Source organism: Pararge aegeria, chromosome 5 (assembly GCF_905163445.1).
Source record: "Pararge aegeria chromosome 5, ilParAegt1.1, whole genome shotgun sequence".
NCBI lineage: Eukaryota > Metazoa > Arthropoda > Insecta > Lepidoptera > Nymphalidae > Pararge > Pararge aegeria.
Window position 1 is genome coordinate 15,896,054 of NC_053184.1, and position 14,038 is coordinate 15,910,091.

The 14,038-nt window shown below is 35.9% G+C and overlaps 1 protein-coding gene across 3 annotated transcripts in view; it reads right to left on the reverse strand.

Moving 5' to 3' along the window:
* LOC120623614 (kinesin-related protein 4-like) overlaps positions 1-14,038 on the reverse strand; it is a 54,985-nt gene that overhangs the window by 13,011 nt on the left and 27,936 nt on the right. For 2 of the 3 annotated variants that reach the window (XM_039889680.1, XM_039889679.1), the window contains exons 20-27: positions 11,745-11,784; positions 10,247-10,412; positions 9,992-10,094; positions 8,945-9,116; positions 8,397-8,562; positions 7,304-7,433; positions 6,047-6,126; positions 4,291-4,351 (exon numbers count right to left, since the gene is read on the reverse strand). In XM_039889680.1, the coding sequence (XP_039745614.1) occupies positions 4,291-4,351; positions 6,047-6,126; positions 7,304-7,433; positions 8,397-8,562; positions 8,945-9,116; positions 9,992-10,094; positions 10,247-10,412; positions 11,745-11,784 (918 nt within the window). Of the gene's footprint in view, positions 1-1,634; positions 3,067-4,258; positions 4,352-6,046; positions 6,127-7,303; positions 7,434-8,396; positions 8,563-8,944; positions 9,117-9,991; positions 10,095-10,246; positions 10,413-11,744; positions 11,785-14,038 lie in introns of those variants that run through there. The other variant, XM_039889681.1, reaches the window with a different exon arrangement.

Sequence of the window (14,038 nt, forward strand, 5' to 3'; positions counted from 1 at the left end):
TTTAATACATTTTGACGACACTTTTTCATATACACAGATGATCCTCCTTACCTCTACCCTCCATACCCGGAATAGACAACATAAATCTGTTTTTTTTTAAATTATGAACGCGTAATGGTTTCCGAAGCGGTGATAGCAGCTAGATTTCACTTTTGGCGAGCCGAGTTCGAATCCCAGCACATCCAACTTTTCTAAGTTATGTGCGTTTCAAGTAATTAAAAATATTACCGGCCTCGACGGTGAAGGAAAACATCGTGAGGAAACTTGCATGCCTGAGAGTTCTACATAATGTTCTCAAAGGTATGTGGAGTCAACCAATCAGCACTGGGCCAGCGTGGTGGACTACGGCCTTAACCCCTCCTCAGTGTAGGAGAGCCGTGCCCTGTAGTGGGCCGGTAACGGGTCGATATGATTGGTCCCCAAGCAGTCAACGTAGACTTTTTTTATAGTCAAAGTGAAGTCAGAATGTAAGGCCATCTTAGAAAATGCACATTTCTTTGTTAAGAAATTTAACCAAAAGTATGTAATACAATTAATAAATAGGATAAAGAAAAGCCGTTCTTAAACCTTGTACGGTCTTTCTCATGCTACTAATAAAGGATTCGAAAAAAAATTAAACAGCATTTTCAGTCAATATAATCATTCATATTATTTTTCTTTATTTAAATAACACTCTGTGCATGCATCGTTCAATTTCTTACTAAAAAAAAAGGAATATAAGCATTACAATAACTTGGCGTTATAATGAGAACAACGCTGGTACCAACATCTAAAAAACGGCCCTGATTCCGTATGAGATTAAAATCATGACTGCGGAATTCGTGTCATCTGTGACCTTTATTTTTAGACCTCTATATATAACAACAGTCACGTAAGACATAACAAATAGCAGTCATTTGGACTGGCACACATTTGGCGAGGACTGCGATAATCATAGACGAATAACAAAAGAAATAATTAATACACACGAAGGCACGCTTATAATTTATTCGCCTAGCATGTTAAAAAAAAACGGACACTATTCCCCGCGCTAAATGTGTGCTGGCCCTATAATTATAGATTCAGGGCCCTAAACGCACATTACACAACTCGCCGAACCACACGCAATTTACAGTAGTTTGAAATGACGTTGAAATAAGTATCGTTTGTGCGTATAGATGACGTCATTAGCACAGTTCTGCAAGTGCGTTGCTTGAGGCGGGCGCTAAAATGTGCGTTCAGAATAAAAATTAAGTAACCACCTTATTATTACCTTAATATTGCCAAATACGATGTCTTGTTAAAAGTAAGATTAATGCCCGTTTTCACTAACGCCGGACAAGTAAATGCCTAAAGTATGTAACGCCTAATCGAAGAATATTCCTAGGCATACATTTACCTTTCATCAATCGGTTTCCACTGCGGCAACTCATATAAGCGAACTGGTCTGCGGTCTTGCCACAAGGTGTGGTATTTTGTGTTTGTATTATCATATTTTTAAATTTATAATAAAAAAAAATGATTTTACATTTTTTCATGTCAAGTGTCAGTGTCACGAGTCCCCTAAAATTTAAGATTCGCCGAAACGGTGTCGTAACTTTAGACGGCACCTAATGTCGTTAGACATAACATAAGGAGTTCGTAAAACGTTTTTATTTTTAAGAATCAGCTAAATCACTAGGCATCCGATTAAGGCGATTCCTAGGATTAGTAAAAAGGGGCATAAGTATTATATTGCATTCACCAGTGGACTAGCTTCCCTAATGCATTGGCGAAGGAGTTTTTATTCTGCTTAATGCTTACGTATGCCTAAACCGAATTCGTTATGGAATGTTTACCAACAATGGCACGTAGCACGTAGATGTAAAGGTCTATAGAAATATTTTTATTTATTCTGGAAGAAACAAGACTCTTAGTTATATTCATGTTATATTATGTATCATTATCTATAACTACAATTATAATTCAGCTTATTATTTACTATATCAATTCAACAGTTTCAATTCGAAAACTCGCAGATTTCTTGGCTCGTTTCTTTCCTTGACCAATAAAATTTCACTAAGCCTCCAAGCCCACTTGAGTCGGGTAAATCTGGATTACTCATCGTAACCCAGATCGTTAATCGACAAAAAATATATTAATTCCATACTGTTTACCCCCACGTTACTAATCCGCGAAATTCTTTGATGAGAACTATTGTATAGCGTTGTTAAACATATAGTGGTTATTAAAAATTTGGAAACGTTTGTTTTAAGCAATTTTTCTTATGTTTTGTATTCAGCGGTTATGGTTAAGTTTTAGAAAACGGTGTTAAACTAATATTTGAACAAGAAAATCGAGTTTGGCTATACTATAGGTTACAAATTACATGCGCGCCACTGGCATTGACCTAAGTAGCGTCGTTATTGTACTTCAAGAATATAAATCTCTGCACAAAAAACACAGTACATAATCAACTTGCACCTTTATTTACTGGATATAACTAGCATACAGACGTTCATTTAAAAATCACTATTATTTTCAATATAATATCTAACGTAAATACCTCCAAATGAATAAATGCTTCTGGAATGTACATTTATTAGAATTTGTGGCAAAACTGTGTCACGCGCACACGAGCTTTCGTGGCCACATCATATTGTGTAACGTACGCACTGTGCGCGCAATACTACATCCACATACGTTGTTTGCGTGGTCGCTCCGTTAAATCAGTTATTTTACATCAAATAGCTGTCATTAGGTCATACAAAAATAACAAGAAAAAAATTAAGTACCATTTTAAAAATGAGCTGATGAAAGATCCACTTAAGAAAAACATAAACTACTATGTATATTGAAAAAAAAAAAACAAAACAAAAAGTCCAGCTTCTGACAATTTTCAACTGTTTACCAATCGGAATTAAACTAAGATTTCTTATATCAGTATTACATGTCAGCGAAACGTTAGTTAAAATTCTCCGACGGTTGTTCGTTTTCCCTGTTGGAGTCCATCAAGGCTTTGCCACGCTTTTTGCAAATCGTAACCAATTTTGCGTTCATTTTCTTCAATTTTTGATTCTCCTTCATGACATCAGTTATTTGTTGATTCTGAAATAATAAGTAACACGATTAAAATGAATGCTTAGAATGATACACGATTATAATACATTCCGTACAACAATTTATCTGACTTTCACAGGAACACTCAATCCCACAAATGACTTTTGTGGGATTGAGTATAAGCTTTTATAATATGATTCCTAAGGTGATTTTGGACCTACCAATGTAAAAGTTTAAAGAATATGTTAAAACACATTTATTACAGAGAGGTTACTATACAACTGATGAATTTTTTAATGACAATGTTGCTTGGAAGCATCCGGCTCCGCTTTCATCTGTCACAAGATAGAAAAATGAATGTTAAAATGTAAAATGTAAATTGTCGATATTGGAAAAGAGCAACTGCTGAGTTTCTTGCCGGCTTCTTCTCGGTAGAATCTGCCTTCCGAACCACTGGTAGTCACTACAAACAGACAGACTTGTCGTTTCAGAAGTGCTTATATTAGGCCTACTAGAAATAAATGAATTTTGAATTTTTTGAACTTTTTGACATAAGCACGCCTATCAAGTTAAGTCTATCTTGACCTCCGTGTCTGACCCTACAGACGGGGTGCGTGTATGGATTTCGGACCATTATTACCTCAGCTTTGAGTACGCGCAGTTTGTTAAGATTCTACCTCTGGTCACCACACTACCGTTCTTAATTATTTATATTGATTTGATCGGCGCTCTCTCAGCACTATTCACATTAGTTTGTCAATCAAGTTTTATTAAATGCTTGACCAATAGTCTTCGGATTTATTATAATTATTAAAATAGTGGTTTGACAATTATAATAAATACTAAAGCGTTTATTTGATAAGAAGAAAAAGTTAGCTTAAACTGGACTATAAGATTAAAACATTGATCAGGGATACAGGGTGTAACGAAAAAATAAGGCCATTACGCGTTCATCTTAGTATTATATCTAAAATTAACTAGATGACATATTTGACATAGATACTGGATAGAATACTACGCATAAACGTAATATTTCTTGATTTGACTTAAGGCCAATTGAAAATTTGTACTAATATTATTTGTTGCTTTGATAAAATTTACTAATATACTTTTAGCACTAGAAAACTAACGGTTGCCGGGAGATTTATTAAAAACAAAACAAACGCGGTATTTTTTTGGCTAGCTTTTGACAAGGCGATAATACTTAGGCTGAAGATCAATGATTGAAAAGGTGATATACCTGAACGATGGCACTGCCAGTAGCTACGTACAGCGGTGCAGCCGACAGCTGGTGTTCCAGTTCATTCTTCTGTTGGGACACCTTCTCCAAAGCCTGAATTAGTCGTCATCATTATAATCATCAACATATGAACGGCCCTCTACGGCCCTACCGGCCCTCTCGGGTCTCTACTCAGAATGAGAGTTTAGGCCGTAGTCCACAACGCTGGACAAGTGCAGATTGGTAGACTTCACACGCTTCTTAAGGAAATAATACGAGTTCCTCAGACATGTATTCCTTCACCGCTAAGCAAGTATTATTATTAATAATAATAATAATAATAAGCCTAATAATTATATTAATAAAGGTCTTCATAAGCCAGATGTGGATAACAAATGCGTCCCTGCAATGGCTGCGTTTCGGTGATCTCTTTGGGGAAACCGATGGGTTTGTCTGTGCAATACAGGTTTGTCAGACGTGTGATTTCGGGATGTCCTGCGCTTGCTAACACTGAGTACTTGCACAGGCACAACCAAGCAGCCAAAATCCTTCACCAAGAGCTTGCTGTAAAATACGGTTCTCATGGATCAGAGGCTGCCGTACTACAACCGGACCGGACGCAGTCTAGGGTGTTTTTGGTGGACATCACGATTCCGTATGACGAGAAGCTCGTGAGAGCTGAGACCGAGAAAAAACGTAAATATCTTGATCTAGCTCACGAGGTTAACGCCATGTGGCACGTGGAGTCCGCTGAAATCATCCCTATAGTTATATCTGCAAATGGTTTAATCCCAGTTTGCCTAGCACACCATCTAAGTCGACTGGGGTTCCGTGGCAATTCACTGGCAGCCAAGATGCAGAAAGTGGTCTTGCTGGACTCGGCTAGGATAGTCCGCTGATTCCTAAGCCTGTCGCCCTGACCCCCGGCCGTCTGGTCTCCTCTGCCTGGGTGTAATCCTCCGCCCGGTGCAAATATGTATTTATGTAATGTATATTTCAGTGTATTAATCTTTTTTGTATCTAAGTAAGTATATTAATGTTGTTTTGGCTCATTTTATGTATTTATTTTGTACACGGGCGTGAGAGTAAATCTCGAATAATAATAATGATAATAAGCTAATCCCTTTATTAAGACAACTAAGGCCCACCTTTGTTAGTAATACAACTTAAACGACTATGTTAGTATTAATTAATTATATTATAAGAAAAATTCTAGTGAAGTGTTGCAAGATAGGTGAATCAAACTTTCCCGCTAACATATTTAGGATACTGTTCGAGCTCGACCGCAACCTTGTCAGGAGGGATGCCGTCGTTTTCCTTATAATGGCGTAAAAATCACCGATTCGCTTCTGAGCGAACATCCCAGAATTATTTATTGCTTTAATTAAAAACGCACATAACTCCAAAAGCTTGAGAGTTGTGTGCAGGGGATCGAATTTGCTCCCACGAAAGGTAAGCCGAATCCTATTCACTTGACTTTCACCGCAATCCTACATAAAAAAAAAAAAAAAAAACAAAATGACTGCTGAATATTTTTTTAATTACAACGTGTAAATGAAATGATCGAGGTACATTATTTACTGTCTCTGAAACTAAACCGAAACGCACTATGCACGTGTCGGTCTTTTATCTTCAAAAGGGTTGTCATAAGTAAACACCTAGAATGTTTAGAATTATTTTGTATGGAAAATTAAATATGCTTCTTTTTTTTAAATATTTATACAGGGTGATTCCTTATGAAATATACTTATGCACCCTTGAACAGTATTTCGTAATTCCGTTACATGTTGTATACATAAAAGCATTTACCATTTTGAGGCGTTTCAACTCTGCTGCTTGTTTGTCATCCGATCCGAGTTTGGAATTGTCCACCTTGTATGTTAGTAAGTCTGAAACAAATTAGGTTATTTAATATTTTATTTATGCCCGTTTTCACTAAAACTAGGAGTCGCCCAAAGCTTAATGATTCAGGCCATCTCTATAGAAAAAAAAAGTTTTAAGTTTTACTACAAAATACTTAGAGAATAAACTAGCACTTTAGAGATATGGTCTTAATACACATATCTGTATCAGGCAGCTTTTTAATTAAGAATAGGAAAAAATGTACTAGGATTCTTGGATAGAAGCAGGCGTTACTTTGCGGAAATCCATGATATATTATGACTTTACAATGAATACAATGATGAACTTAACAATTATTCATTGTAAAGTCAACATCTCCTGAGGATGCTCCAGTTTCGTAGCGAAACTTGCATAGAATTGCCGAAGATCTTTTTGGTGTGGAGTATAAGGATTGAAGAAATTATAAACTAGCTGTGTGGTGAAATTAAGCTTAATTTTCATAATACTAGAATTCTAATATATACGGTTAAATAAAAAATACCAGAAAGCTCTCGGCCTGTAGTTGCTAACATTAAAACTAAGAACTTTTGTTCTACGACTTTTGTATTACGTGAAAGTTTGTGAAGTATTGAATATTTAACATAGATACTGTTGAAGATTCACGATACCTAAATTGATTAAGTAAATTAACAAATACTTTTGCGAGACCTTGTATCAAACAGTTGATTATTGTAATAAGGAAGTTATGTTTTAATAGTTGATAAGGTAGATATATTGGTTATTTGTATGAAAAATATAAGTTAGTTGCGAGACCTAATCTCCGATAAGTCTATTTAGAGTATATTTTATTAGTAATAAATATAGACGATTTATAGCTGTAAAATTAAACATAAGATTTATTTTAAGCGGTCGATGCTTCCCCGTCACCAACCATACTGAAGCTGACCAATTTGTAAACAACCGCTTCACTCTTTATGTATCACTATCTCTGTCTACTAATATTGCTATCTCTTTTACCTGTATTTGCATCCTTGTCTCATACTCTAATAAAGATACCGATATGCGCGCGCTTCTGTGAGCATAAAACCCCGCCTCACGCGGTCAAATCACGCACTTCACTCGCTGACTCTGAAGCGAACGCATCTCCGGTAAAACGACTACACCTTGTTGTTTTATTTCACTACTGTGGATTGGACTCGTCTACGATCCTCCACAGATACGTACCATCACTGGTGTCCGTGGCTGCGTCGGCAGATTCGACGGGTGGCACGCGCCGCTTGTCGTGCAACGCCTGGCGTTTTTTACGCAGCGACGCCGCAACGCCATCCTCTTCAGTGTAGTCCAGTAGCTTCGCCTGCGCGAATACATGAGTTAAGCATAGCGACTAGTAGTACCAGTTTTATAAATGGATGTAATGTCTGCAAATAAAGATTATTAGATAGATCCAGAATTCACTGTATGTGATATAATGTGGACAGGATTTCAGCTGCCATTTGTTTAAAGACAGCTAATCCAGTGGTTTTTTTTTTTTTTTTTATTATTCCACTACAAATTAGCCCTTGACTGAAATCTCTACTGGTGGTAAGTGATGATGCAGTCTAAGATGGTAGCGGGCTAACCTGTTAGAGAGTATAGTAGTCATATCCCTAATTTTTTTAGCACCGGAAGACTAAATTGCTCAGCGGGACGTTTTGTCGGTAGGGTGGTAACTAGCCACGTCCAAAGCCTCCCACCACAACGAACCAAAGAAAATTCAGAAATAACAAATTCCCAAATTGCCCCGGCCGGGAATCGAGCCCGGGACCTCCTACGCAAATTCATATCGCTCACCGTTGCGCCACGGAGGTCGTCATTCAGTTCTATAAAAGCTTTTTGTGACGGAGATCGTCAGGGGAAGTACTACCACAATGCTTATTTCTGCCGCTAAGCAACATTGTTGCAATGCTGTGTTCCGGTTTGAACGGTGTATGCAGGCGGAGTTTGGTTTATCACCTACGTCACCGATACCTAAGACACATGGCGGCACTTTTCAGAATGTGTTCCTTGCTACCTGCTCGGCCCGAATTATTATTGTAAAAAAAATTCATTGAAGATGAAAACAATACTTTAATTTGAATATTTCATTTTGGTTTTGAATCTGAATAATATCTTAGTTGACAGTTTTTACAAACGCAATCAGAGGCATCTGCTCACTTCGAAATTCTGTTGCTCTACCTATCTATATCACCAACCAATTCGTGAATAGTGTTTTATACACTCGAAAAACATAGCCCTTCTTTTTTAGATTTCAGTGACACTAGAGTAGCTGCAACAATACCTCGAGCGCCGCCTTGGCTTCCTTCAAAGCGCGACACTGGTCGTCTCGCTCGCGCAGGTACGCGGCGCACGTCTCGCACTCCTCATCCAGTTCTTTGAACCTCTTCCGGAGCTCCGAGAGCTCGTGCTTGCATTCAGCAAGCGAAGCTCGCGTGGCCTCCAATTCTCTGAGCAAATCAGAATGACAGAATAATCAATGTAAACTGTTTTTTTCTAGCTTCTAATCTTTTCATCACATTCGCTCGTAACGTGAATCTTATTACTTAGATATGAGGCTCATAATCCAAGAAGTTAGACACGCGTGTAGAATATAACAAAAAAAATTTATGCAGCTAAAAATAATAGACATTAAATCAAACAATTTACGTATGTATGCATGCATGTATGTATGTATGTATGTATGTATGTATGTATGCATGTATGTATGTATGTATGTATGTATGTATGTATGTATGTATTTATGTATGAACGTATGTATGTATGTATGTATGTATGAACGTATGTATGTATGTATGCATGTATGGATGTGTGTATGTATGTATTACGTACTTGTCTTTGCCTGAATGTTTGTCTAATGCCTTCTGCATTTTGGACATAGTGTTCTTCATGTCCTGTTTCCTGAAACGTAGCTCTTCTATGGTTTTCATCAACTTCTTGTTCTTCTCCACCTCCGCGTCGTAAGACATCCTGTCCACGACAACCGAATGAAGGTTCGCCCAGTCTGAAAAAATATAGGTTTTCACACAGTCGACTTTCAATAAATGGTCATAAATTAGTGTCATCTGCATATCGTCTGCGAAAGGTGCAGATGTAATTTGTGGGATACTCGTATATACAATTGATGAATTTCTTAATGACAAGATTGCTTGAAAGCAATCAGGCTCAGCTTACATCTCTAACATGATATAAAAATGAATTTTAAAATGTAAAATGTAAATTGTCGATATTGGAAAAGAGCAACTGCTGAGTTACTTGCCGGCTTTTTCTCGGTAGAATGTGCCTTCCGAACCGGTGGTAGAGTCACTACCCACAGATAGACTTGACGTTTCAAAAGTGCTTATATTAAAGGCCTACGTGAAATAAATGAATTTAGATTTTTTTTTTTAATTTTGACACTATCACTATGAAGGTTATATGTAATTGTGTATGTTTATTAAAACTTCACGCCGCAACTCTTAAACCAATTTCACTGAACTTTAGTGTGGAGATATATTATATTTTGGTTAAGAAAACATTCTACTTTTACCCAAATGCATGATTTCCGCACAAATTTTGCCGTAAAGTTCTGTTACAGCTCATCAAGCTAAACAAAATCAACACAGTTTAATCCGCAACCAATTGACATCCCACTGCTGGGCACAGGGCTCTCTTCTCATAGGAGAGACGGTAATAAAGCATAGACCCGCCACGCTGCTTTAAGGTTTCTGGGCGACTATGCTGCGTCAGGTTCGTGGGCTCTAACGACTATTCTCACAAGTTATAATAACCGGGACCGACGGCTTCGTGTTCTGCCAGACACGGGACGGTAACAATTTGAGAGTACTATAAAACAAGTTAAAAAGTATGATGTACTGTAAAAATAGTGAATGAAATTACCTTCATCAGTATTGACGGATGCATGCGCAAAACTGTTTTTGCTCACTTGACTGCCGTTTGGATTGTTATATTTTAACTTGTCTGTTAATTCAGCGAGGGTGTTCTGCAATATAATAATTTTGTGATTAAAACCGACCGATCTTGATGGAATATCGGTCAAAAAAAAGGACAGATTCGATTATCTCTCAACTATAAAATAATAATTCTAAATAATTAATCGACTAAAAAAATACATTTTGTTTGTAAAAAAATCACCTCTAATTCTCGTTTCTCTTTTTTCAACTTCAAGCACTGTTCGTCTCTTTCTCGCAAATACTCGGCGCAAATCTCGCATTCCTCATCGAGTTCTCGATACTTTTCTTTTAGTTCTTCTAGCTCTTTTTGACAGCAAGTTAATTGCTTTCTTAGCTGAGTTACTTCACTGTGAATAAAATCTTAATTATTACAACTGAAAATTTAGTTCAGAGGATTTTTTTTTAAATTGAATAATGGAACCAACAGATTACAAAAATCCAATAAGAACTACGACATACAAGCTTGAAAAATAATAATAGTTATTAGGTGCAACCACGACGAGGTGTCAGCATGCTTTATAATAACAACCTAGCTGGAAAAAGATTAATCTTAAACTAATATAATTATGTATTATTGATATTAATTATATATAGGTGTATATTAATTATTACTATCTATATATTTATTGTAAGTTTATTGTAAGTTTATTATATGTATATATAGATATATATGCAAATATATATGTTTATTTAAATGCACCACCTACCTCTCTTCTTTAGGTGTGTTCAACGCCTTTGGTTGCCTTGAAGAGATCGCTATGTAGCGATAAGGCCGCCAAATTGCATACTTTTTGTAAACAATTTATTTATAATTTTACTATATGTTTATGTGGTGTACAATAAAAGTGTTTTCATTCATTCATTCATTCATCATACAAAAATCTAATATAAATATAAAACAACTTTTTTCAAATCCTGTACATAAATTCGAATAGATGCGATAAGGTTCATGCACAGAATAACAGAACATACAGAATCCGTGTGCACGACTAGTATAATATAATAACTAATATAGTACTAAAGTGAGTACACTGTAGTGGTTTCTCGAAACGGTTCCTCGGTTCTACTGTCCTCTTATGTTCTAAACGTTTACGATAAAATGAGATAGTGAGAAAAAGTTTATGAGCTAGTGTTAGTATTTAAATTAAACTAGCGTTGTAATTTCCACTTGTTTGTTATTTTTTTATTTAATCTTATTTTTGAACGAGACGACGGTTGTCATTCCCCGATTGGTTAACGCCGGTGGACGGATAACGGCGGCGATCAAATTGATTGGATCCTACCTGGACGGCTGTGAGTTTTGGCGGGAGATTGGGTTTTTCTTCTTGGCGGGTTGGATCGTTCTCTGTAGTGTCAGGGAGTGAAATTCGAGGTTGTGAATAAAATTTTCATATTGTCATAATTTTTAAAGTAAATTAATAAAGTGATATGTGTATGCTTTGTTTATTTGCATCTTTTCGTGGCCTTATCGCTATCCTACTACAGTTCTAATACTTGCAACATTCCGCGGGTATGAGAGGTGCGCGGGGCGTTTTAACTGTTTACGGACACAATGCATACAATAAGGGCCGAATGGAGGATTCTGTATGCTTTTAATTCTGAGCGTTTATTATGGTTGCGAAGAATCTATACATTTTTAATAAATAAATAAAATGCAATCTTAAATATTTTATACTGACCAGTCGACGCTGTTATTTCGTGAAGAGTCACGCGAGTTTTCTGTAACAAAATATAAATGTAAAGTTGCAAGTTAACGTAATTTTGAGATATGAATGAATAATAAATATGAAATGTTATTTATACAATAGGTACAATATGCATTAAAAACATGATGCTTAAATCTTACAGAAGTGTATTAATTGGATAATAGAAATGCCATTTACAGTCCTTAATAAAGTTAGTACTCGTAACTGCTTTTAACATTGCATGACTGTTTCTAGCAGTTACTGTACCCGTTAGTTATTAAAAGAACTTTCTGGGCTAAAAAATGAATTAATTTTTAATGATTTTTATATAAATTATTTTGAGCTGTTTTCTTTCTGTAATTATTGTGAATCTAAAAACTAAGTAAATAGTGAACAGCAAAATAAAACTAAGCACAAATATAAGTATCAAAGTTTATTTAAACAGAGTAAAAAATAAATTCAAAAATCTATACAGCATATATATATATGGTATTTTGCACGAACTGTGAGTAATTATTTATTGTAGCTCATTTCGAAATGATATCACAATATTTCATATAAAAATGCAGGACACATATAATATAATAAAGCTAAATTTTCATATCCAAACCTTGTTGAAAATGGGATACAATGCTTATGGACTATTACAATATTCGGGATAGTGAAATTGTTGTTTATTTTTATTAGGTACATAAAACAGGTAATAACTAAAAGTTGATCTAAATATAAGTAATAACAAGTTTTGTTCTAAGCTACACCCCAAAGTATGTGTACACAACTTGGAATTAAATTAAACTAAAAGTAAAGATAAAATAAATGTTGTAACAAAAAAGAAACTCTTAAAAAATAATATATGCATAATTTCCCTAAAGATTATGTGCAATAGTGCTTAAACAAATATATTTATCATTTTGTTAAAAATGTCAATATTACGATTACTTGTTACTAACTAAATAAATAAAGGCGGCACATGCGAACGATGGGATTGTAAAAGGAAGTATTGTTCTTGTAGACACTCGGGACAAAGGGTTTAAAATAATTTAATCTGGTGTTAACGCGAGTGTTTATAGTAATGAGCGAGAGTGAGACGGAATAATCAATTTTGAAGTACTTATGTTACACGATTTTTACTGTGATCGATAATTTTAGTGTTATATGTGTACAAAGAATAGAATAGAATAGAAAAACTTAATTGCAACAAAACACAATAGTACTTAGAGCTAGGATATAAAGGTTGACTAAAGTCAACCTTTATATCCTAGGTTGTTTAAAGGCAACAAGAGCGTGGGAAATCGGTAAAGGTGGAAAGATTTGGTAAAAAAAAATATGCGACGAAAACCAGAACATCAGCTGTGCTTATATGGATTACTGTGGTCAAATGGAGTACTATGATGACAGAACAAATAAAAAAAAAACTAGAACACAGCAATGCTACTTGGCGGCACAAATAAGCATGGCGCGTGCAAGTAGTACTTACTGCCCGAGACGAGCTTTATTTTTTCACAAGCTCTGAGATTACTATGACTAATTCCTTGTTAGTCAACAACCTTGGAACCAAAACCACCGATATTAAAATGAGACCATATACAATGTGTAAATGAAAACCGAAATAATACTTTATAGGGTTTAGAGCTACATTATATACTGTCTCTGAAAATTGCATGGTTTCCATGTTATTGAGTTTGAACGCAATTATTTAAGATTATAATATTAGTGACGGACTAAGGCGCTAGTGTAAGAGCTACTAATAAATATATTTAATGCATACGTGGCCGTCGATGGCGCAAAGCGACCAGGAGCGATGACGTAGGAGCGGGGCGGGGAGCGGGAATCACAAAATCTAGGAACACTCAGATTAATGAAGGTTATTGTTTGAAACGAAATGCGTCGTTTGTTTAGTAGAGAAGAACGTTCGACTACGGATAACTACGGTTCATGATATCTGCGACTAGAGATTATAACTGTGCGTCCGGACGCAACGTTGAGCTTTGGAAGAATTTTTGGCTTTTTTATTCAATTGGAAATTCTATGGAACGTTGAGACGCTAAAAGCAGCTAAATCGTAAATCGCCGAAGTATCTATGTGTGTTAAAGTTTTTATGTATACGTAATAACCGAAAAACCAACCATCTAACGGCTCTGGGCTCGACCCGTGCGTGGTACTCGGTACCGCGTGATTCGTAGTCGAAATTGATAATCACAAGCGCCCATGGTTAATAGAAAATTGTATATAAAATTTTCCAATTCTTTTGCCAACTTGCACAGGATGTATCTATTAACATTATTATC